The 25,892-nt window shown below is 37.7% G+C and overlaps 1 protein-coding gene across 4 annotated transcripts in view; it reads left to right on the top strand.

Moving 5' to 3' along the window:
- The window catches only part of SCAF11 (SR-related CTD associated factor 11), a 45,231-nt gene that overhangs the window by 5,210 nt on the left and 14,129 nt on the right, over positions 1-25,892 (top strand). For all 4 annotated transcript variants that reach the window (XM_032187875.1, XM_032187851.1, XM_032187859.1 and 1 more), the window contains exons 2-8: positions 9,767-9,845; positions 10,688-10,842; positions 18,967-19,044; positions 20,735-20,829; positions 21,838-21,905; positions 22,546-22,601; positions 25,015-25,121. In XM_032187875.1, coding sequence (XP_032043766.1) covers positions 9,785-9,845; positions 10,688-10,842; positions 18,967-19,044; positions 20,735-20,829; positions 21,838-21,905; positions 22,546-22,601; positions 25,015-25,121 — 620 coding nt within the window. In that variant the 5' untranslated portion in view covers positions 9,767-9,784. The remainder of the gene's footprint in view (positions 1-9,766; positions 9,846-10,687; positions 10,843-18,966; positions 19,045-20,734; positions 20,830-21,837; positions 21,906-22,545; positions 22,602-25,014; positions 25,122-25,892) is intronic.

The following is a 25,892-nucleotide window of genomic DNA, read 5'->3' as shown; positions in this document are numbered from 1 at the left end:
TAGCTGAAATTACTTCTTATGGAGATGAAGGCTTCCATAGGTTCCAAAAGAGCATGTTGTATCACTGAACTCTTTATTTGATGTTTAAAATGAAAGAACAGCAGGCTTTTAATAGAGGACTCAAATTCAGTGTATTTTTAACAAGGGTGTGGGTATGGTTCTGTGTGATCTTCTGGAGTGCGTTTTTCAGTTTAACTCCAGAAAATGACACAGGAGCCTCTGGACTGCGTAATTCTATTCAAGGGACGGCATTGTTTGCAGGAATTCAAGATTCAGAAGCTGAGCAGTAAGACTACCATAATGTAGGTGGAAGGAAAAAATAATGGCAATCTGTAAATGGACAATTACAGGTTATTTCTTCCTTTGCTGGATTCATTCCTTTTTTTTTTTTTTTTTTTGGCTTAATATAATATTCTAATCACCTACCACTCTGGTTTTGTTGCTGTGTTTTTTATTTTATTTTTTTTTTACTTGTTAAATATTCTCACCATTGCTGTGACCCTGGAGCTTTTCATTTGAGGTCAGTCTTACTCTGCCTCTTACTCTACCAGTTTTGCCATGCTTTTTCCTTCCCCTGTTAAAAGGTCTTAGCTTTTCCACTTCTCCCTGTCTTTGCAAGGTGTTTTTGGTTGATCTCCTGCATCCCTGGTGTGTAAGCCCCGCCACTTGGGAATGTTTAGGATGGTATTAAGAAACATAAAGATGGTCTTCCGAGTTTCTTTAGCATCAGAGAGGTGATTGCAGCAAGCCCTGCTGTGTTGCCATAGCACTGGCTGAAGTATGCTCATTCATCTTGTGGGAATGCTGCATGTGCAGAGTAGCAATGGGATAGAAACTTGAAATTATTAGCGTATGCTGAGCACAGATCTAATTTATGGGGAGAAAATAAATGCGGTGAGTAGCAAAGTTTTCCTGAGTAAATGCAAACTTTTTTTTTCTTTCAGATTTGTGCCCTGGTAGGTCTGGAAGGGTTACTTGTGTGGAAGGCATGTTCTTGATCTCAGTGACCCACTGCCAAGTATCTGCTCTTGGGTGGAAAGCATGAAAACATTGGTGCTTGCTTCCAAGTGGCTAGAAAAAAAAGAAGGCTTTAACTGTTCTTGGAAATGGCTGAGCCGTTTTTGCTGACTCTGGTATGCAGTGCTAGCCCTTCCAGCTGCACGAGTGTACGTGTGACTAAGGACCCTCAGCAGCGGAAGATGGGGTCGTGAGTTTATGCTGACTTGGTTTAGTTGCCTGGACCGTGTGCGCCACGACAATAGTATCTAATCCCCAATTAGTTCCTGTTGTTTGCAAATCTCAATTTCACACAGCTCAGCCACGGGCTACTTAGAAGCAACACCTAAGTGCTGAATCGTACATTTTGTGAGAGGACCTCAAGTTTTCTGTTGCGTATTGCTTTGTGTGTTGTTAATGGCTGTGGTACCTGCCTGCTTATCAGCCCTGCATGGAGCAGCGTGATTTCGCCCTGGCACACAGGTGTGTCCTCCCTGCGGGGGTGGTCATGGCACAGTGCCTGTTCTGGGGGGTTTCTTACCCTACGCGTGGAACAGGACGACAGGCACTGTGCTTATTGCCTTGTATTGAAAATAACTGCTTTGGAAAGCAAAATGAGGTCCTCTTAATTTATGTGGGTGTACACTTAATCTTGTATCGGTCTTCAGAAGCTTCTGGTCATCCTGACCATTGTATAAATGAACTGGCTTTTGCATGGGGGCAGTGGCTCCATGACACGTGCTAAACCCAGTGAATGTTTGTTCTGTCTTAGGGTTCTCGTGGGCCCAGCCATAAACTTCTGTACAGACTAGGCCTGGGATTTGTCTTGGGTAATTCAGAAAGCTTTTGGAAAGCAGTGTTATGAGTGGCAGTCCTACTGAGCAACTACCCTGCAAAATAACCTTACTTCAACGCGTAGGTAAGCAATGCGGGTTCGTCCCCCAGCACTTCTGCATCCTCAGGAGCTAACGGAGCTTGAGTAGGGCTTGTCCCCTCTGAGAACAGAAAAGTGTTTGCTCACAAACAAGAGAAATCAGTAGGGAGAACTTGGATGAAGGTGGTAGGGAGACAAGCATAGCTTTGAGTTGCAGGTTAGATGTCAGCTGTGAATATATACTTTGAATCAAATGAGACTGCGCCCTTAACAACTCCTAAAAGTCATTTTTCCCTTGCAGATTAACAAGCTTAGCTTCATCTAGTTCTTAGTCTGAACTAAACGTGCCTAAGCACTGGCCGTCTTGGCTGTCAGTGGTCACGCCGCATGTACCGATGGTGCAGAGGTGCCATTTCTCCATAACCTCTGTATGTAAATTCACGTGGTCTGAGTTAACCTCACAGATATGTGTAATGCTGGGTAATCGATTTAGGTTGTTTGCAGGGGGAATCTGCTGAGACAGTGTTTCTCATTGCTGCTTACTGGGTGTGAACTCTTAACGTAAGCTCGGGACACAGCCCAAACTTCTGCCACCTATCCTAGTGGAACAAAGTGTGTTACGGTTGGCGGTGCAGAAAGATGAGAAATGAAATTTGCTTTCTGTAGGTAATTACGCATCAGTGCCAGGAAGGTAACTAGTCTGGTACCCAGCTCAAATTTGTCATGTCTCTGAGCTGCTAACTGCTGTGCAAGCTTGTTACCTGCTCTTCACTTCTTCGTGAGCTTCCTCAGAAATGGGTCTCAGCCTTGTGTGGTAGAACGGTCAGGACGGATGTGTGTGAGGTAACTTTCTTCAGTGCGTTTCTGACAGAGATATTTGGAAGAGAGCGAGTATCTCTTTGTTTTAAGTCTTTTAGTCGAGCATGATACCTTCCCTGTCTTGTAGAAATGCCAGTCTTTCTGTGGGTTGTCCTGGTAGTTGTGTAGATTTTTATGTTTTTGGTGAGCAAATCAGTGGAGACCAAAAGAGCCCTCGTGTGTATTGCTTTTTTTTTTTGGAGGAGGCAGAGGTATAACACTTCAATGAGTCTTAGTGCCCCATGTTCTCCTAAGTTGCACACTTCAGACTGAGATGGCTTCTTGGGGTGGTATTTGGAGTTTTGCCAGAGACTCTGATATTTATCAACTGATGTTTAGCACGAGACCTTTGACTTTGTCCTTGTGTTATCTCTTGTTCCTCGGTACTAATATTGAATTTCTCCTGCAGCCTGCCTACTTTTCTTTATTAGAAACATAGAATATCCCGAGTTGGAAGGGACCCCCAAGGAACATCGAGTCCAACTCTTGGCTTCACACAGGACCACCCAAAAACCAGACCATGTGTCTGAGAGCATTGTCCAAATACTTCAAGGAACTCCAGCAGGCTCAGAGCCATGACCGCTGCCCTGGGGAGCCTGTCCCAGTGCACAAGATACAAACTGATGAGATCTGGTAACTGCGAGGAGGAGGAACATGAAGGCTGGTAGATCAGGCGGCCAGCTGCATGGCTGGGATTCTGGCACGAAGGAGTGCTTGGCCTGTGCACAAGTTTCCCAGTACAGGAGACATGGGATATTCCTTAATAGATACCTGCTGGTGATGCTAATTTTCTTTCTATTGTTAGCCTAGATGTATGTAAAACTGCTGGGTTTGGGGTTTCTTTTAGCTTTGATAATGCTCTTAAATAGGAGTTGTTAAGTTGGCATCGTGCTGTTGATGCAGGTATTAATGGCAAAATGCGAGCCTTATGATATAAATGTTTCCCTTTTTTTGAAGTTGGCAGCATGCCTGGCTTAGTTCTCTGTTGTACCGAAGCTTTTTGGATGGTGACTTTTCTAGTCAGCCTATAACATGATTACACTCTGCTACGCATGTGAATAATGTATAATGAATGAAGTATCCTCCCGTTACTGTTAGGAAATGTAGAGCAATGGAGGAACTTGTAGGTGAGTGTGACTTGTCAGGACAGTTGTACATAAAACAGCAGTTCTGGCATTGCTGGGCTAGCTTCTTATCCTGCCCAGCAGACTGAAGGTCTAGAAGCTAGAACTCCATCTGGTCTGTACCAGCACATAGCAACCTGTAAAAGCCATGGCATGCCCTAGTGTGTTTCACCTGTGTCTTACAGGTGCTCTTTTGTTAAACTTCAGTGAAGAATACTGCCTGCTGCCTAGACCTGACTTTGAAAGGTCGGTATGGCATGTCTTAAGCCAGTCTGTGATTACAAACTTGCTGCAGGAAGGAAATGATTGCCCTGTGTGTCCACTGTGAGGTTCTACATCTGCCTTGAAACCCGTGGCTCTTTTGATGGTCAGTCTGCAAGATAGATAATCCAAGCCATTGCACCAGTTCCTCCAGCTTTATCTTCCATTTTCGTGGAGTTGGCAGGTAATCTAGGTACTGGCATGTCCGTGCAGTTTGACAAGAAAGTCCTAGCTATTCCAGCACCTTGCTGCTGTCAAAAGGGGCAATCCTGTTCTGCCTTTTCCCTCACCCATTTTTTTGTCTTGTAATTTCTTTGGCATGTGTCTGCTTTTGGTGGCATCAAGCTGTTAGATTAGATTAACTCTCTTGGGTAATTGCATCCTCAGTGGGTTTGCAAAGACTCTAAATCAGCAGTGAATTGCTTGGCTGAATAGCACTGATTCTTTCGGAGACTGGATCCACATGAATAGGCTTAAACCACCAATAGAAGGGTTTTTTTCATTCTCCAAAGCTTAGCACTGGTCTCTTTCTTTCTCTTTAGCATTCCATTTGGGAATGCATACAAGGTGCAAGTTGACCACACAAAGAGTAAAGATCCCCTTTAAAAGGTCTCCTTGGAGTGCACCAATTGACTCTATATTCTCTCTGGTGTTCTGGGCCACAAGATTCCTTTACACTAAGAACAAATCCAGGATAACTGCTTCCAGATCCTCAGTATAGTCCTCCTTTATTGAAGGGCAAACAGCATCACTGAGTTGTCACTTGAAACAAGTCAACCTTCCAGGCTCTTCAGACAACTTAAAAGTTTTTTTCCAAATGAAAAGAACTATGAGGGTTCTCAATGTGCAGTTTCTTGGTCTTCTGTCATTAGATACTAAAACTCTTTTGGTTTTGTACACATCCAAGATGTTTTCCTTAAAAACATGCTTGCTGAGAGGGAGAGTCTTAAACCTCCTTCCAAGGTTTATTAAAGATCAACAAAATGTATAGGGCAGGATAGAGCCCTGCTTTTTGCTGCCCCCCCCCCCCCCAAAAAAAAATCGATGTGAGTAAAGTAAATCGATGTGAACTCATCGGTGTGAGTTCACTGGAACAGGCTGCCCAGGGAAGTGGTCACTGGAACAGGCTGCCCAGGGAAGTGGTGGAGTCACCATCCCTGGAAGTCTTCAAAAGAAGTTTAGATGTAGAGCTTAGGGATATGGTTTAGTGGAGGGCTGTTAGCGTTAGGTTGGAGGTTGGACTCGATGACCTTGAGGTCTCTTCCAACCTAGAAATTCTGTGAAAGGGTGTTACTGTAGCTTTATTAACAAAATACATTTCTGTACACTGAATGTATGGCTGACTGTTTCCGTTTCGAAACAGATTGTGTTTTGAGTTAGTGAAGAAATAAAAATGCAAGCAGTAGAATGCCATACTCTTTGTAAAATAACAGAAAATATTTTTGTAGAAACAGAACAGTCAAAACAAATCACTCCTTTAAATTCAGATGCAACACGTGTCGAAGTTGGAAAGTTGTATACAAATGTTTCTTAAGTCCCTTAAGGAAACAAGAATAAAACAGTATTGGACATCATTTTTTATTTGCTTACTGGGGGTTTTGTTGCACACTCTTTTAATTTTTATCCCTCTTTCTAAAATGAACAAGTCTACTTCTGTGTAGACAGGTCTGGACCACTGCTGTATTGGAGGAAGAGGATATTGAAATGTTGCATTTACTGGGCATGAAGAGTTCTTGGGAAGACTTTTGTCTTGTAGTTAGTCAAAAAGCAGACATAATTTCATTTGTCAGTTGCTGCACTGCTGTGCATTTCTGTCCAATGATTTTTCTGTGCCTACCTAAAATTAAGACTTTAATGTGATAGGTTTTAGTTCAGTGGGACAGTTACATGACAGTTGCACAACTTCAAACAGACCAAGTTGTTTTTCTGCATGCACAGTGAATTAGTGTTGAAATACATCTGTATTTTTAGGTTGAGTTCGCGGGAGTAGTCTGTGTTAATATAAATGGTGAAGTTACACTTTAATTTTTGTGATATAGAAGGAGGAGATGTAATATATTGAGGAGATGTCCAAGTATATCACGAAGCCATGTTCTTCAGGCTGATGGGTAACAAGTCAGCAATTAACTTTAAGCGCTTCTGTTGAGAAATGCCTTTGGTGTTTGCCTTCTTTGAAGACAAGAACTGGGATTTCCTATGAGTAATAACCTAGGAATTGAAGTGGTTAACTCAATTAAAATAATGGGGAGAGGAGGGGTACTAGTAACGGTGTCCTTGTTCACTATTTTCACTTTAATATACCAGAGTATTCTTGTCTTTATCTCAAATTAAATAGATTAAATAAGATTCAGCGGGATTAAATAAGCTGTTTCCATTACACGGTAATTCCACTGAAAACCAGAAAAATACCATCTTTGCTATAATGCTGTCCTATCTTTACACATTCTTAAAAGGTATTTCTCTTCAGAGTTGTTTTTTTTTTGTGTGTGTGTGTGTTGTTTTTTTTGTTATGCTTTTGTTTCTGTGTTGTTAAGTACCCTTCATATGTAGGTCTTGGGGTATTTTCTAGTATCTCACATCAACTGAATAGCTGTAACTAAGTTAAAAATGTGTTTGTCATAAGCAAAGGAAATTTGGTGCAAGTACTCTGGCTATTGGCATTCAAATATATATATCAGCCTTATTGGACATGACTGGTCATGGATATGACTGGATCTTCATGTAAGGTCATACAATTTGACTGGGAGAATCTCACATAAAAATTAATCTCGACTCTTTCACTGTCTGTCCTCAGCCAAGACTACAGATTTCTTATGTGGCATGCAACTGTGATGAAAAATTTTAGAAATACTTCCAAATCTTGCTTAAATTTAGAAGAATCTAAAGGAATGTCACATCTAGGGACAAAAAAAATCCTCTATTTTCTGTACTGACTGTTCTTTTTAAACCACTAAGTTCTCTTTTCCTTTTTTTAATTTTATAAATATAATGGTGGTCTTTAGTATTAACTCTTGGTACTCTACTGGTTGTGATGCCCCTCTTAAAAGAGTGGAGAAAATAGTCTTTCTGAAATTCATTTGTTAAATACCATATGGATTTTTGTGAGGTGTTATACTTTATAAATATAAATTAATATATACTTAATGCTACAATATTTTGTATTAAATTCCTGTGTCTGTGAGAAATGTACAGTGTCAAACTGGCAAAAAGCTGATCTGTGAAATGTGTTGGTGGCACTCAGGACCTGTTTAAATATGAGGTTTGTGGGAAGAATGATGCAACACAGCATAAATGTTTGCAGTCGCTGCACATCTTGGATTTACTGATATTCTGTCAAAATCTTAGGATGTTTTTTGCAAATTACTGTCACAGCAAGAATTTCTGAGATATTTTTGTGTCTAGAAAGTCTAGAAAGAGTACAACAAAGAACAGGTTGCTCTTTCTGTGGAAAATAAAAAGAAAGAGCTTCTGTAGGTTCTGTTTCTGCGAGCTGCCTTAGTTATCTTAAGACCTCTATTACAATAAGTATGAACTCTGCTGCTTCTCCTTAAGCTACAATTTGGCATCCAAACTCTATTTTATTTTTTTTTTTCTGCGGATGTATGCACAATGTGGAGTTCTCCTGTCTACGTGATACATCCTAAGGCTCTTAGGAATGAGGATTTTTTTTATGGATTTTTTTTTGCTTTTTTGAAAGCATTGCTGAGGTTTTGTGAACACATACTACATACAGAAGGAACGTCTCTGTTTACACATAAAACATGTATACTGCACGCTGTCACCCGATTTAAGCTTTTTGGAACCAAAGCCACTTAAAAGTCTAGTTGGGAAAACAAAAGACCTTGATCTCTTATTTTAAGTTCAGATATGGTTTTTTTTATGGTCTTATCTGTCCTAATTTGATGCAGATTTGCAGATTTCACGTGTTCAAGACATGAAGCTTTACTGTAGCAGTTCTGCTTATGTTTAGTCTCATCCTTGCCTAGCTTGCCAAGGTTATTTATTGGTGGCTTTGTCAATGGTGGCTGTTAACAGAGCTTGTCTGCAACTTAGTGGCATTGACTGTAACAGCACAGCCTGTATTAATATTAGTGTTGATAACTGCTCTAGGTTACCAAAAGGTGGAATTTCCTTCCACCAGGGGTCTTTCCTTCCTTCCTTCCCCCAGCTGACTTGATGTATGTGCTCCTTCGCGGAGGGTGGTGTGTGTGTGTTTGAAAAGCAGCTTCTAATGGAAATGCTGATGCACTAAGATTTCTACTTAGTTTCACAGTTTTGACCACTTCTTTAACGAATTGTGTTTGGGGCACAGCTCAGAGCCCTGCTTTCTCGGGTGCTGTGTGACGGGTATATGCAGGAGTTTCTTTTCCCAGTAAAAAGAAGTGATCATTGAAACACTTCCTACTGCCAAGATCAAGCAATAAAGATTTGAGCAGAAGAAAAGTTTTAGGAGGCAAATTCTGCCTCCCCCACCCTCCTGAATCCAGGTAGTAAAGAAAAAAAATACAGTTTTTAAGTGAAATAGAAGGAAGTTCAGCTGACAAGCATGCTTGTGGTGTTCTGGGCTCTTGTGACTTTTTCTAGTAAAGTCATTAAAGAGTAAGGGCTTGAAACCTCAGTCAGCTTGGTTCGGGTCTGAATGCTTACGTAGTAAATCTTAGTAATTTCTCATTCATTCAATCCCTTGTGAAGCTTTAATTGGTTCTTTCAATTAATAATAGTTGAAAAAGCTTATAGAGTTCAGAATAAAAGCGCTGGTTTCTTTAGGGCTGTGGGTTGGAGCTTTAGGTGTTCATGGGATCTCTGGTGTGACCGCAGCAGGTTGAAATGCAAGAGATTCAGACCGAGGTGTAGATGCTTTTCCAAACGTATTTCATTCTGCACGTTGTGGGTGAGCTATCCAAAGAGCATATTCTTGCTGTTTATTACACGATACCAAGTTCTTTCGACCTGTATGGTGTTGATCCCAAGGATATTCTCTATCCTTGCTATTCTTACTCCGTACAACTACCTTGGATAACATTTAAAAGGCACATCCTCTTCATTGCTCGCTTTTCACTGACAAGCACAGGTGAAGTGCTCTCTTGCTTGATATTGCAGCTTCCCCTTTATTCTCTCTCCTGGGTGTTAATAGTTCTAATTGTACGGCAAAAGCAAGAAGCAAGCAAACGTAAGCTGCTTTCATTTTCTGGTTTCCACTACCGCTGGGATGCTAGGAGTGGAAAGCAACCAACTCTTCTGGTTTTTGTGTGTTTAATTTTGTTGCTTCAACCATTTGTGAAGAGCAATTTACAAGAGGTTAGTTACTGCATTGTTAAATGGGGTGGTTTGCATAGGAACTTAGCAATGCATTTAACTTCTAAAAGTTAAAGCACTGTTGGTGGTCTTAAAACACTGCAAGAACTTTGCATTTGTTGAACAAAGACAATTTTTCAGTTACAAGTATCAGTTGCTAGACAGCATTAATGATACCCATAAATTGCAAACAGACTGTAAAAGATCCGTATCTGACTCCTAACGTCATGTGTTTCTACTCTACAAAGATACAATGAAATGGAGAGTGCTGGAGAGCACTCATTAAGTCCGTAGTGGTCAGTTTTATCTTCAAGTCGCAATATAAATGAACTGTGTAAACTCTTTCTATGTTTTCCAGACCTTATTTTGTAAGAAGATGAGGAACAGAAAGCAGTGTATTCAAGACACAGAGGGTCAGAAGCATGAAGGCATGGAAGGTAAAGTCTGTGTCTGAAAACGTTCAAGTATGTTATTCAAGTTTGAGCTGTGAAAGGTCAGATTTTACATTTGTTCTCTCAATTAGCATGCTGCTTGTTTTGAAAGAAGTTGTGTAAACATAACTGCTATCTCATCATAATATTTTTTTTGTCCTGTGGAGTCCCTGTATCCTTTCCCATGAATTCTGTTTTTCATGTGCTGACTTCTACTGGCAGAACAAAAATGGAAATGGCAATTGCTATTCAGAAAAATAATTGAAGTAAAATTCATTGAAGGAAAGCTCGCCTCTTTCTGTTTAAATTGGGATCTGTTTTCATTATGCAAAAATGCTCCCAATTTTGTTAAATGTACTTGATTAGGTAAATAATTTGAGCATGGTCAGATTAAAATAGTTCTGAGACTGGAAAACTAGAATAAAAGTAGACTACGTATATGTGAAGATAATGAGTATAGGATATGCTGGGCTAATTACTGCATGGAGAGAGTGGAATTATGATTTCAGAAGAGCAATGAGTAAATGACTCCATGGGCAGTAGGAAATACTACGTGATGCTTCCATATTTAACACTAGAGCTAATAGACACCAATAACACTGGAGCTAGATTTCCTTAAACAGCGAATCGTGAGACAATGTTCTATGGAATACGTTGCACAGTATTTTTCACCTGAAGTATATGCTTGGAACTATTCCTCTGGCATCTTGACTGTATTGGACCTGAAAACTTGATTAATATGCTTCTAACTACAGAAAAATATATTTTATTGCCTTATCATTCAAATCTACGAGGACTTTGTTTCAAAAACTGTCAGAAATTCTAAGTGTCAATGTTCATAATACCAGGTGAAGAAAAGGAAGAAAGCTGTTCCTGTTCTACCTCATTGTATGACGGTAGCACGTGCCCCATCTGTCTGAACGGCCTTCTAGAACAGGAGATCGGTGTTCCTGAGAGCTGCAGTCATACCTTCTGCATGACTTGTATTCTTAAGTGGGCTGAGGTAAGACCGAGAACCAAAGTGTGTTTTTCTTTTACTAAGCATAAGAAAATAGGGTGCACATTCTGACTTGATATAAACTGGTTATTGAAGCACTTTTATATGTAGATCATGAGAAACCTTCTCCTTAGTGTAATGAAGTACTTTGTGTTTTCTTTCACCAACCATCCTGCCTCTTTAATGGCTACTAATGTTTAGGGATCATTAAAAAACTGTGATGGCTGTTCAGAAGATCAGACAGTATTACGGACATGTCATAATACTGCAGTACCATTAACTTAATCTTACTTACCCTCAATGCTGTTTCTCACCTGTGAACTCTTAGGACTGAGACCAATTGGTTTTCATGTTAGTTTACAAAGCAAGCCTGATAAAACCTTGGGTTTTTTAATTATAATTATTAACATGTATCACATAATAGTGATACCTTTGTAGATAGTGCTAGAGCTTTAAAGGAGAATGACTTGTTGAACTAATTATTATTTGTTGTTCTGTTTAACCTCTCTTCACACGTCCTGTAGTCATTGCATCAAGTCTTTAGGATCTTTAACTTTCCTGTAGCAGTTTCAATTATCAATATAAAACTCCAAATTAGAATTACTTTATGCTATATTGTGGTGGGGGACGCAACGCTTGCTCTAATGAGGTGCTGGTTTTTGTCCTGCTTCTGTGCACTTGAATAGGTTATTTATTATAGAATCAATAGGAGAGATTGCTACGTGGTTTCTTTATAAGTTTCTTCTGAAGTTGTTATTTTGGTTTCAGTATTTCCTTGAGGAGGTTGCTATCACTTGTGTGTGCGTATGTACATATACAATACACTTATGTACTTTTTTGTTTTTAACCTTGATTTTTGTGTTCTTTTATTACTGAAGATACGCAGTAAGAAAAATCGTTTCTCTGAAGCCCACATAAAATCTTCAGACAGTGATAAAAGCTATCAGATGAAACTTAATTATCTGTTTTGTAAATATAAATTAACTAAATTGCCTATTGCCAGATTTTCTGTTCTGCAAATGATTATGATGCTTTTATTTAGCAGTGAATGAGAAATTCTCATCCTCGACTTTATCCTAACTTGCTTAGCTGATTGTTATTATGGCAGCTGAAAGGCAATAAACAGTAACGTGCACAGGGAAGTGAAGCAGTACAGTAGACTGAAGGCTTTGCTGCTGGATTTAAGCTTGTTCACATTGTCTAACAGATGCTTTTAAGCCCAAAGAAGAAAGGAAAACTTTTTCATATCATTCACTTGCAAACTCTTTTGACAGGAAAATTTTTGTCGTGTCAAATTTATTTTGGCATGAAACACTATACAAATAGAATAAAATAAATCCTGCTCTTAAGAGTTTACAAGTGAACTAAATATAAAAAATAATGGGGGGTTGTTTTTAAAGCTACTTAAGACTTATACTGCTTCTTTCCATTAGTGAGATCTGATGGGTAAAACCACCCATCTTTTAGAGGATGCTCTATGGCTGGACCTGCTCAGTGCATGAAACTATTGCCTAATCTCATAGTTTAATTATTTTTTTATTGTTCTGAAAGCTGTCTAAGTCGTTAAGAGGTTTCAGCTCTGAGAAACAGATGAGGTTTTACAGCTTGGACTGATAGAAACATTACAAACACATGGCCATATAAAGCACGCTAGTGCCATGTATTTTTTGTGTCCACTGTTAGTATTTAGTAAGTAAGTGTTGTTGTTCAAGCATTCTTTCTTGGGTATAAATAAACTGGTTTTTAAAACAGTTTCCTGTTTCTGTAGGTGTTGGAGTATATTAAAACAGAGGATGAGAGTCTCGATGTTTTATTTTTAAAGATTTTGCTTAGTGTTTACATTCCATGATGAGCTGTGTTGCATAACTACAGTTGTGCTTCATATACTCAAAGGCTTTGCCAGCAATCTGTGTTCAAGTTGGGCATTTTTTCTATCCCATGTTGCATCCACAATTCAAAATATAACAGGATCAACCATTTATTTAAATCGCTGTTTTTAACTTGTGCAAAATCACTGGTTTTCTGAGACTTTATGGCTCTTATGTGTAACTGTGTATGTCCTAATTAAAACCTGGGTAGTTTAGGTAGATGGTAAATGTGTTTGCCGTTTTGCTCCCTTCTCTAGCAATGGAAGACTTCCAGTATTACTATTACAGGGAAGTGTCCTGTACCCACAGGTTTTCTTGATGCAACCAGCAGCAACAGCACTCTGAAGATCTTTTGTAAAAAGATATACATGTGTGGCTTTTAAGTGAGTGTCTGCTGATTTTAGTAGCATTACAGTTGAGTTAGTGCTGTATTTTCATTCCTTTTGAGAAAAGGTGTCCACTTTCTAAAGAAGAAATGAAGGGAAGATTAAAATCCCCACTAAGAAGCTAGTCTTCAAATGAACTTTCTTGTTTTAAAATGTTGCCTGAACTGTTCTGTCCTCCATAGCTATGTTTACTGTAGTTAATTGTGGCACCTGAGAGTATTGCTGTGCAGTAGGTTCCTGTTGCCTGTACTATTAAGCTCTCCTGTGGTATTAGACTGTCATCTTGTGTGCCTTTGGCCATGCTAACCTGTGCTCTCCCAAGAACTCCTGGGCAGGTGAAAGGACAGGGAATGGTTTCAGTGAGATCAGCATGAATGGGATTCATCCTGTGCTACCTGTCACCCATCCGCCTCTGTAAACTGACATCGTGTAACTTCATAATGTGGCCTTCCATGCTTGAGACTTTGTATTTCAGGAAGGGGTGTTAGAAGATCACAAATGGTGAGGAACATTTGTCTAAATCTGGAGCTCAGGCTGTTCGGCACAGCCTTCAGTGAGAGTGCTGAAGGCAAGCAGAAGGGCTACCTTCAATATAAGGAACACATGCATAACATTGCTATGTGGGCAGAATGAAGAGGGAGCTTTGGCCATTGCTGGGTGTAAAAACTGCTCTGGAGTCTTCAAACACCTTCAGTACTGCAGTGTTGTATCAAGGGAAGTAGTTACATGTGTTTCTCATGTAACAGGTCAAAACTATACATGGTAAGCTTGTATTTCATGTTTGAACTGGGAGGCACACCTGTTCTAGCTTGTTATAAGCAGGTCTGAAAGCATTTAAGTAAAGCTTAAGAGGTTGACTTTTTTATGAGAAACAGATACGAAGAGTAGCCTAAAAACCTCAGCTAAGGCAGCTGCTCCAGCAGCAAATGTCTTGTCTGTACGCGTTAGAGGAAAACTATTTTGTCGTCAAAAATGACAATCTTAAGTTAGAGGAGATAAAACACTTATTCTTCTGTGCTGCAGGCATTTTAACTTCTTAACTTCCCTTCTGTTTTTGAGCGCCAATAAATACACCAGAGAACTCTGTCTTTGTTCTTCCAGTATTTCCTCTTATGAACCATCACAAGAGGAAGAGTGCTGAAGAAAAGATTGAGCACACTGTCTGTTTCATCAACATCTCTTGCACAATAACTTTGATTCTAATGACCCTTCCCTGCTAAACACGTCTCTCTTAATCTTTGTACTTGGCCTCCCTCATTCATTTTTCCTCACTGGGAGGATTTGGAAGGGGAGTATGTTTTACTGTAAATTCTCCGAAGCATTGAGGCACATTCAGGCAGGCCCTGTGTAGTACCAGGGACTGACTTAATAAAACTAAGCAACTGGCACAAAGAGCTGCCTTGCGTTACGTTTCTAGTAGATGTTCTGATCTTACAGCAGTCATTACCTTTGTGCTAGAGTAAAGTTTGGATCATTGACTGTGCATGTATATTTTCTCTGTGGGTACGGAGTTTGGTATGGTAACTGGAATTCTTAACTTGTATTATTCTTTTTGATCTGCTTTTCTTTTGTCCTAAAGGATAGAGGAAGGAAGTAGCTTATGTTGCAACAAGTTCCACAGCGATCTGCTGCAATACAAAGCACTGCAGGCTGAATTAGGGTTACATTCATGAACCAAGTATGCAAGGTGTTCAAAGAAACCCTGAACTTAAAAACTGAAATACAAAAAAAAGTCTTCTTGATGAAGGTATTGCATACACAGGCAATGCATCTGAGAACTGCTGCACAGGAGAACTGTTTTAATCAAAGTCTTTTAGAAAACCTAGAGTTTAGATACATTTTCTCAAATTACATGTTCTGTGCCATATTTATCAAGTGAAGTGCATTCATGCAACAGCTTACAAATCTGTGTTAGGGAGTAAAACTCGGTGTGAATGTTTTTGAGCTTGGGTCCAAGTTTTCCCAACAAGATGGTATCAAGAGAAGTACAGTGACACACAGTAGCTTCCTTTAGCATAATTTCACAAATCCTTACCAGTAATAAATTATTTCATCCTTTCCTAAAGACAGACACAATTTCAATAGAACATGCCAATGCTTTATGAGATATAGAAGCAACAGATGGCTATTTTGGATAAGAAGTGGAAGCTACCTAACCTGAATGTTGTAGGTAGAGAGGAAACAGTTGTTCAAATTCTAACTAATTAGTTTGTTGATTACATATTGAGTCTAAAATCTGTTCTCATGTGCTCTCTATCTTTATTATCCAGCTATTTTATTTCTAGAAAAAATAAACCAGCTTCTTTTGTTAGAAATAGCTTTTGTCAAGCACAACTACAAAAACTTAGTGTTTATCTCGTGGGTTTGTTTTGGTTTTATTATTTTATTTCAAATAGACCTAAAAATAGCGATTCCATGTACTTACCCTCCAAGAAAGGTGGTATTGAGAAGAAAAGAAAAACAACTTGAATATCAGCCGCAGAGTTCTAATGATTGTGATCGTTATATTAAATGATCTGATGTTCTGGATTTTGTTCTGATTTTTAGATAGCTATGTTAAATGAAGATACTGTATGGAGCTGTAATTCTTGTCAGGCTGTGACACATGCATGCCCTCTTATGCACAATAAAAGTGATAGCTGCTGTGTGAACTTTTTCTTGTTTTAAATAACCTTTTTCCCAAAAGGACAGTGTACATTCAGTATTACTTACAGTGTTTTCCGGATAAAGCTTCAGCAGAGAGAACCTGTTCATTTACCTTGAATGAAAGAAGACACCTTCTTTGATTACTGAACCATCTCCTCGAAAAAGATGAAAGAGATGAGTAGAAGGCCACCACACTTCATGTGTCTTTATTGTAGAATTGTAGACAGCTTTTTTTACTCCCACTCCTTCCAAATTCAGTCTCCCAGTTGGGAAAAGAGGCAGGGGAATTTTCTTCCATTTCTACTTTAACGTTTAGATGTAGTATAGTATAGACAAAATAACCTCTAGCTGTCCTCAAGGGTCCCCAGCAATTGTACTATGGCAGAGGTCATGGGGCAGGGATGCACATGAGACTGCCCTGTCTTCACTAGAATTTCTCCTGAGATTTGTTACAAACTAAGGGATAATGCTTGAGGTATGGAAAGTAACTTAGTAGGAGTAGACACATACCTTAACCTAGCTGTAGCTTTTGATTCTCCTGGATTGTTTTCCCCTCTTCTTGCCATGTATAACTGTATGTAATTGTTAAATGCTTTTTCAGATGAACTGGACATGTCAATGTGAATATTGTCCTAATGAAGTCAAATGCTTGTCACTTGAATTGCTGTTAGTAACACTTAGTATTCTATGATGTGTCACTGCTATGAATAAAAACTGGATTTAAATTTGGGAGCATAATATTCATGTGTAAATTTAATGTAGAAACAGATTGTCTTGGAAAAGCGTAGCTTTCAGTAAAGCTAAATCCTGAAATGGGAGTGAGAATTACTAGGTAAATTATGCTTCCTCCTGTCTTTGACAGTTTGATGTATCTGCAAATCAAAGTACTTACCTGGAAGTTTGCAGCTGGTTCAGCAGTTGCAGTGCATTTCATAGCATCAAATACGGCAGTTGAACAACACCTTGCTACGTTGCTGTAGGGTAGCTGTGTGTTGACTGTAGGACAACAGCTGTCTAAATAATCTGAGCCTCTAGGGAACTGGCTTAATTGCCCAACAGGCTTATTTTAATGCAGGCCATGACACCTCAGGGAACAAACAAAAATCCTCCACTAGGGCTAAGCTTTTAGTTGAGGTAAAATACTACAGTTTCAAAAGGAGGGGTAATGCCTCTACCTTTATCGTTCAACAACTTGTTCATGCAAGTCCTGCTGTTCTTGGTTTATAAATCAGTACAGCTGTGCTCTGGTTCTTGTTCCTGAAGCTTCTGATTTCAACTGAAGGCTGAAGGTTTGGGGACTGAGTAGATGAATGAGAAGGTTGGGCACTCTTTAAAAACTGAGAAGGGAACAGAATCAACAAAAAAAAAAATTCCTAATGGAAAAACAAGAATTAAGTTCATCATTGAATTTTAGGGCAGAGTTCATATACAAATTTTTCATAGCTGTTCATGCAATTCTAACACTACATCCTGCTTGCATGAATAAAAATCCTAATTCCCAGATAGTTGTCTTAAGTGCAGCAATAATACGCTTCATATACTGGTTCTTGTTCAGTGAGTGAATTAGAAGCTGGGTGTGGGGTTTTGGTGTCGTGTTTTTGTGTGTCTATTGTGTGTTTTTTTATTTTTATTTTTTTAAAAGACTTCTAAACTGAACCATTGAAGTGAAGGGGGGGACGGGACCAATAGACATTTATGGAATTAAAATGAATAAGTAATTGTATAGCAGCAAAAACTAGCATCTAGTTCCCTGTGGAGTTTTCTGAAAGCTGATGCCATCATCCTCCTGGATAAGAGCTTCACTTGAAGCTTCCTTTTTTTGTGGTTGTTAATGTTTTATTTTTCTCTGTTTGTGTATTCTGATGTAGTGCAGCTTAAATGAGTGGGCATTTGGGTGGCTAGATATATTAAAAAAAAAAAAAAAAAAAAAAAGGGGGGGGGGTAAATCTGTATTTCCATCAGACTGTAGGGTAAGATGACCTTCGATTCTGTTCTGTTGCAAAGTGCTTTGTACAACTTCCACTGTCTTAAACGTGGGAGGTTTTTCGCTCTGCTGACTGCAAAGATGAGAGGTGTATATATTCAAATAGATGTGTCAGAGAAGGGAAGGTGTTACCGTGTTGGCTGTTGATCTGCGCAGTTCTGTGATTTTTTAAAAGGAAGGGGGTGGGAGGGAACTCTGGGTTTAGCTTGGGTTCTTTCTGCTGTTTTGCCTCCCTTCTTGTGGGTTTTTGGGTGGTTGGTTGGTGGGTGGGTTGTTGGTTTGTTTGTGTTTTTTTGGTATTATGTTGCTGCCAATGCTATTACTTGTTAATAATAGAATGTCAGTTTACACTTCTGTTTGTTAGGCTTGAGGGAGAAGCTGGTAAGCAGAAAAAACGTAATTATTTGTTGAAGCTGCATACAGCAAAAATGCCAGAATGTTTTCTGGCAACACACAACAGAAAAGCAGTGCATTGGGAATTTTGGCTGTATTTGGAAACTGGCTGTGTTGATGCTTTTGGGTTGATACTGGAAGAGCTGCAGTGAAGTCAAAGGTTAAATATGGAAAGACTTTTCTTTTACCTGCTAGTAGGTAGCAGAGAACTGTGAAAACAATACATTGGTGGCAGAGAGGAAGGAAGATTGAGAAGTTGGAGCAGGGATTAAAGCAGTACTGACTTGTAGGGAGTCCCATGTTTGATTTCTTTCAAAAAAGACATTGGTGAATTTAAAAGGTTAGTAGCTGAGACGTTGAGATGAGCCAGTGAGTTCCACCACGGTTGTCAGAACTCTAAAATGGAGAAGTGAAACCGCTCGTATGGCATCTGACCTCACCTATGCCAAGGAACTGTTCTTTTTTTTTTTGATACTGTGTGCTACTGTTTTGTTTGTTTGACGTTAAGAAATAAATGTTTGTGTATTGATATAAAACCAGAACTACTTAACAGGGATTAAAAAAACAAGCCTTCATGTAAAATATTTCATGTAACCTTCATGTTAAATGATTTTTTTTAATGCAATTCTCAATTACATTCTTGTTTCCTTTTGAATTTTCCCATAAGGAGAAATCTATTATATGAAGCAAAGTACTGGATTGTATGGGTAGTTTGTGCAAATATGTTCTTAATGTGAACAAGTTGTGAACTTCTGTATTTCTGTAAGGCACTATAATATTGAATGAAAGTGCAGAAAATTGAGGTTTTTCACAGTTTACTATAAATTTTGTAATAGGAAAAATCATTTTTCAGACACAGGCTTCGTGTCCTATTGATCGCAGACCATTTCAAGCAGTATGTAGGCTTAATGCGTTAGAAGATCAGATAAAGGTAAGTTTTAGACTTATATGCTATTCAAGAAAATATGCTGCAAGATTTTACTAATATGTCTGTGTTTAATAAGGTTTCCTAATAAAATAATAGTAGCTTTAACGTTTGTATTATATATTTGAAGCTAGGAATTATTCTTAATTGTTTTTTTCAAACAGAACGTATGCAATATTGTATAAAAGTTACAGTATAATAATATCAGTGCCAAGAAGTAATAGTGATACAGGAATAATAATGTTGCTATTGCTCCTATCTTTGAGCATTCCTGATATATCCAGGAATAGAAGTTTAGTAATTGGTCTCAAAGTATTTTTTTTTTAAACTAGATTTTTTAAGTAATTGCTGGATTAATTACTATGTAATCTTGTACATCCATAGTCTTCAATTCATAGAAGAAAAACTAGTTAAAACAAGAGAAAACAATTAATGCTAAGCCTTGGTGAATGTAAATTTCTGAATCTTTTCATCTTTCAGTTCTTCTGAATAACACTGCTGTGGAGAGCGGGTTATTGATTAGGAAAATAAAACTTAATTATGATAGATGATCTTGAAAATATGTATAGAAAAATGCTAATATTTCTCTGCTCAGCTCTGGGACTCTGTGGCAAAGTTGTGGTTATAAGTAATTCCTAAGCTGCTGGCTTTGAATTTTGCTGTGTTTAGCAAACTGGCTCCCTCTAGCCATTTCTCGTTCTTCCAGAACAAGAAGCCCCAGGTAGTCAGCTGCAGAGCAACCAGACTGGCAGCCACAGATATTTCCTTCTCAGGGAAAACCAAAAATAGTATATTGTGCTCTAAAGAATCACAGAAGCAGCTGAAACCAGATAAATTAAGGTTTTAATTTGGAAGTTTCAAGGCCGTATCAAAACTTAGTTTGAAAGGTTCTTTGTTTACAGAAGTACACTATAAAAAGTAGACAAAGAACAAGGGTCCTGATGTCAAAAGGGGCTGTAGGGATAGAGAAACATTGGCGCAGGGGCAATATCAGCACACAGACAGCTTATCCACTGTGATAGCCACTGAATTCATAATTACAGCGCTAATAGCTTCAGAAATTGCATATAAAGTCAAGATTCTAGAATAAGGAAATAAAAAATGTCTAATGAAAGTGTAATTACTAAAGCAACTTCATAGTGTGTAATAAAGATTGTTGTATGTTCTCAGAATTTTGAAAATTGGAGGGGGAATGTTATATGAAATCCGTAACTTACATTATTTTAGAGGATAATTGTTTGTTGTTGGTTTTTGTTTGTTTGTTTTTGTTTGTTGTTGTTGTTTTAATGATGAGGAAGCATTTGAAATTGAATGTAAGTTCAGCATTTTCCAAAGCTGACCTTCAGGTATTCAGGTCAACCAACTTAGTTTAAAATTTTTCAGTTACCAAACTATCAAAGAAAATGCATAGCTTTGAGATACTTGCCATGGCAGGCTGAATGCTCAGGGAGTTTTGGAGTTGTGGAATTAATGTGCATCTCTGGCACAGTCAATATAGGTATCAAGGTGTGTTCTGTTTTTGTTTTGTTTTTTTTTATGAAATCTGTGCATTGAGAAATTAACGAATCTATGATTTGAGAGTTTCAAGTCCTTCTGCTTGAGCTTATTTTTCTGTAGACCTTAAAAGACTTTGAATGTAGTAAAAGCCCATGTTTATTGAGATTCTAGACTGGATCAACTTTATTTTTCAATTCAGGTTCAGGTAAAACAACAGCAAAGGAAGAAAGAAGAGGAAAACTGTGCCTGCAATAAGGAAAAGTATAGCCATACAAAGATGAGAAGTTTCCTGAGGTTGGTAGCACGCTTAATGTAAAACATTCTAATTTGGAATATCCAAAAAGTTAAGTAAAATCTTATAAATGTTATAGCCTGGATTTTTTTAATAAAGTTTACTGATCTATTTATTTCCAACAAATATTCTGGCAAACAAGAAGTAAGGAGCAACATATTTATTGCATTCAGACCTGGAAGTAGCATTTTTATCAAGCACATCTGACAAATTTCATACTAATTTTTATTAATACGTTTGTGGCTAGGACATGGTTTAGTAATACCAGTCTTCAATTATCTAAAGGGACAACTGCTTTTTTTCTTGCATGTTACAATAAACCATGGTGGTATTCCAAGTTTTAGTATAAAACAGCTGTAGTCAACTACGGCTTTCAGTCTAGTGAGTTTGAGATGGAAGTATGGAAATGCCATTCATGTTTTGAAAGATTTTGTCACATTTGTATTGTATAAAATAGTTTAGGATTACACAGATAAATTTTACTAATAGTGATAACCTTAAGCCAGCATTTAATTGTGTATATGATGTATGCAGTGTCCTTGAGGTTAAATTTGAATCACCCTTCACTACAGAAAAGATAACTTGGAAGTAAATTACCATTTTTTTGGCTATTATTAGAAAATAAATAAGATTGATCTTTGCAACTCTCTGAATCACCATTAACTTCAGTATTCTTTTAATGTTTATGTAAGCAGTTTGTGACACATGTCACAAGTTGCCATGAAATAAAGCAAAATTAAGCATTCAGGTTTAATACAGGAAATTAACTTTTGTTGTGTACATAGATTCTTTTCATCCTAAAGCTTTTCGAGGCATTTAAGTCATGGAAGATGATGTACTGGATACAAGTTCAGGCTTTAATAGCAGTCAGAATGTTGGTTTATGAGCGTAAAGTAAAACGGTAAAACTTCCTTGAAACAGGAACTGTTTTTGTTTGGGTGTATATACTCATAATTTAGGTATGCCCATAAATGTTGCTGCTTTTGAAATATCTTTTGTTAATCTCACAGAAGAGCTCTATGTCCAAACAGAGGGCCTTTAACAGCAAAATTGAGCAAAGTTGTGAAGAAAAAATACAGTAAGTCATTATTTTTTCTCCATTTGCTGGAAAAGCTGCTTTTTATTAGGGAACTCTAGAAGTACTTTTCTTGATGGGCTAATGTTTTGTATTATTGTTTACATTTGCATTTGTAAACCAAATGCCAAAGAATAGAAGCTTGGAGATTAAGAGAATAAAGTTGCAATATTTGGCATTGCTATACTCATTTTACTGGCAAGACTACCTCTTCAACTTCAGTCACAAGTGAATTGGATTTGGTTTCAGCGTGAATCATTTTCTGTGACAGATAGTTAATGCACAGCTAATGATAAGCAAAGAAACAGAAGATTTTGCTGATGGTTCAGGAAGAAGAAGCACTTGGCAGTATTTTGGGGGGAACAGTTTGAGAGGGTTGATGGGGGGGGGGTATTGTGTTCTAAGTGTGTTCATAACTCCTGAAGTTAAGCAAGTATCTGAAGAGGTTAAAAAATGGTTGATGTTATAAAAAGCTATTGTGAAGGTGCATATATTTTAATTTTACTGAATTTGTGTAAACACATTGTAAATAAACTTCAGATACATTTTAATTACCATCTCATTTCATTAATGATTTTGACAAGCAATTAAGAACTAATATATTAAAGCTAGGATCAAAAATTTTGCTTCTTATTTCTCACAGGTAATATTTTGTATGACAAACGAAACAGGAAAGCTTTGTCTGTGAAGATAAACAAGGTTGGTTCTGATGATGAGACGTTTGTAAACATTTTTCTCATAAGCATTTTTTTAAACTACCTTTCTGCTTATTTTTAGTTAGTTTTTTTTTTTTCTATTTGTTAATTCTAGTATGATCCAAACCTTTTTAGTTTGTCTTGTTTTGTCTTGAAGGAAGCTCATAGAATATAGTGCTAGGTTATATAAGGTTCTCTCCCAGATGTTTTTGTAGTGGTATGTATTTTCATTTAGATTAGATTGTTACCTAAGACTCTGTAACCTCTTTTCATCTTCCTTCATCAACTGAAGGTGGGATCAGCTGCAAGCTGTTAACCTAAGTATCATTAGATAAAGGATATGAAGGTTTTCATTCATTTTATGAAAATGCTTAGATGTAATTAACCATGTAATTTGGTTAATATTATTTGTCTGATAAGCCATGGACATTCTAATTTACGCCAAGGTGGCTTTTAACGGGAGATTACTTTAGGAATGTTTGCATTCCCAGGCTTCTTGTTTTGTTCATAAATTTTAACCTGTAATATAAATTCCACTTACAACAAGTAAAGAGCTATAAAGGCTCTGTTGTTTGATTTGTTTTCCCTCCTTTCAGAAATATTTCAGGTCTCTGTGACATGAGCTGGTGATCAATGATTTCCTGATCACAGGAAAATTATACCTGTATTACCTGTATATAGTTATACCTGTAAATATATTTGCATGAAATAGTTGTAAGTAATTGATTTCATTTTGAAGTGTAAATGTTGCTGTCCGTTATTTTCTCTTACCTAAGTTTGAACAGGAGGGAAGTCTGTGTTCAAGTTCTTATTTTGCCTGCTGCCTTGTTTCATGTAATATTATGGCCACATACATTGTCAGGTGACTTTCAGTAGCTGGTGGCCTGAGTGGTCATGTTTATTTGGTGCTTATACACCATAATTCTCAGGGCTACCTTTAACTCTAGCCTTCCTCTTCTAAGTCAGATATTTAGAAATTTTGTTTCTGTCACCATGTAAAGCTAAAGTAAAGCTTTTATTGATTTCAAGAGGTTTTGAACTGGAAAGATAGGGCTGAGTGGTAGATCGAGCACTCATTTAGCTTCAAGATTGATGAAAACTTTCATATCTTGTTTTCAGTGATTTATTATACAGGTGAATAGCATCAATATCTCAAACAGGACCTGTTACAGAAAACGTACATAAAAAAGTAGAGATAAATACCACAAACCTTTGGGAGGAGGTACAGAGCTCAATTATACAATATATGTTCAAAATTTGAAAGAAAGCACTGATTTACTAATAGCCACTTCATAAAGGTATTTACAGGACACTTGGGTATCCTTTTTTGATGGAAATACTAATGTTCAAATTCAGGATGTCTTTAAAATAAAGCATTTCTGAAAACAGCATTTTAGGATGAACTTTATTATTTACAGTGATGAAATAAGGCATGGCCCTGTCTCACCAGTTCTCTGTGCCAAAGCTTGAGGTTTGATAGAGCTTGTAGAAAATGACTAGACACTTGAATGCACATTTACATATGTCTTATTACAAAGCTTATTTTTCTTCAGAGTAAATATTTGCTGAAAGACCCTGTAAGTTTCCATCTTAAAATACAACTGGTAGGGAGCGAACAGGAACGTTTCAGGCAAATTCAGGTTGACATTAGCCCTTTAGGTGATATGATACAAGTGGCAAAAACAGGTCACTGTAGATAACTGTGTCAGTTTCATAGTCTGGAAGCAGCGTCTGGAGGGTTATTGTTCAGATTTTTTTCTATTGCAGGCAGCCCAGAGCACAGCAATATCAACAGAGTCAAGCTGTTTTCTGAATACAATGAAAAGGCGATGCACTAGCATACAATGTTTTTGTTAGACATTGTTAGCAACTGAAATAGAAAGTGGTATCTGTTGAAATGTGAAGCTGCTTCTGAGTATTGTCTCTTTGTGTGAGGGTGCAGTAAACAGACACACCAGTCAACCTTGGATTTTCTAATTCTACCTGAAGGCAAAGAAGAATCCCAGCTCTTATATCAGGTTTTCTTGTTAGTTTGAAACCAAACATGCAATGAATTGCTCTGAAGGGGTCTGTCTGAATGTGCTAGCATTGTACTTACTGTGGTTCATTAGGTAGCAGAAATGGGAATTCTGAAATAGTGAAGATTGGGCTTATTTATGTGTAATTTCTTTATGAAGCATTAAAGATTTTTGCTTTTGAAAGACTATTAAAAAAAATGTTTATCTACAAAGAGCAGGTGTTGAAAATTTAGACTGAATAGAGCAAACTTGTTTGATGTAATGGCAAATCTCAGTATAAAACTATGGGGCTACTATGGTGCCAACATTCTGTGAGCTAAAGCCTAGCTGACATTAAATTTCAATGCATCTTTATGTGCTAAATGCTAATTATTTCATTTTGGATGTTTCTAATTGTAGCCCAGAAGAAAGACCTGCTGGAACGAGTGCTTCAGGACTAATTTCTATAGTACACTTCCGGCCGGTGGTAGCAATGAAGAATCCTTTCTTAGCTGTAGGAATGACTGGTTAGTTTATACCAGCATGCAATATGAAGTGATGAGTTACTGTATTGTAGATACTATAGTTCCTTCTGCTTCTATCTGCGTATTACTGCCTTGAAATATTTTGAAGTTCAACTGCTTTTTTTGTCATGGTAAACCAGAATTTAAAAGATAAACACTTGAAAATTGGTACAGTTAAATCAACATCTCAATATCTCTTCAATATTTGTATCAATATCTGTTGTGTGTTCAGGTTCAAATACTTAAGCATGTGCTTTTAATCTCATCGATTTAATAGGAATTTAGCTGATATTTAAAGTCCTTGCAAAATTGAGGCCTTGAATAGGAAAGTGCTAGTCCTGGTATTACAACAGCAGTTAGTAAAATTGTTAACAGTAAACCTCCTGTTCTGTAGCAGAAGCAAGTGTTCCTGTTGTTCCATGACTCCAAAAGGAGCACTTTAAATGTACATGAAGTAATTTTGCTTAATGAACCTAATACCTAAGATGGAGCATGGCAAATATTTATGATTGAGAAGGTAGAAGAAAAAGAACAGACAAAGAATGGTCTGGAATAACGTAATTTGGATAATACAGACTCAGAAAAAAATAATCTGTGTGTTTTCAACAGTCTATAAATGAAAAATCCTTTTTGCCATGCACACGACAGTATTAATTTGTCAGGGATACAAAGTTTTTTCATCTTTTAACACCCCCCCCCTCCCCCCCCCCCCCCCCCCCCCCCCAGAAGACACATTTCATCTGCTGTTTTGCATTCACTCTGCCTAGAAGTTTA

This window comes from Aythya fuligula, chromosome 1 (assembly GCF_009819795.1).
Source record: "Aythya fuligula isolate bAytFul2 chromosome 1, bAytFul2.pri, whole genome shotgun sequence".
Lineage (NCBI taxonomy): Eukaryota > Metazoa > Chordata > Aves > Anseriformes > Anatidae > Aythya > Aythya fuligula.
Note: the sequence above shows the minus strand (reverse complement) of the source record. Positions and strands in the feature narration are given on the sequence as shown.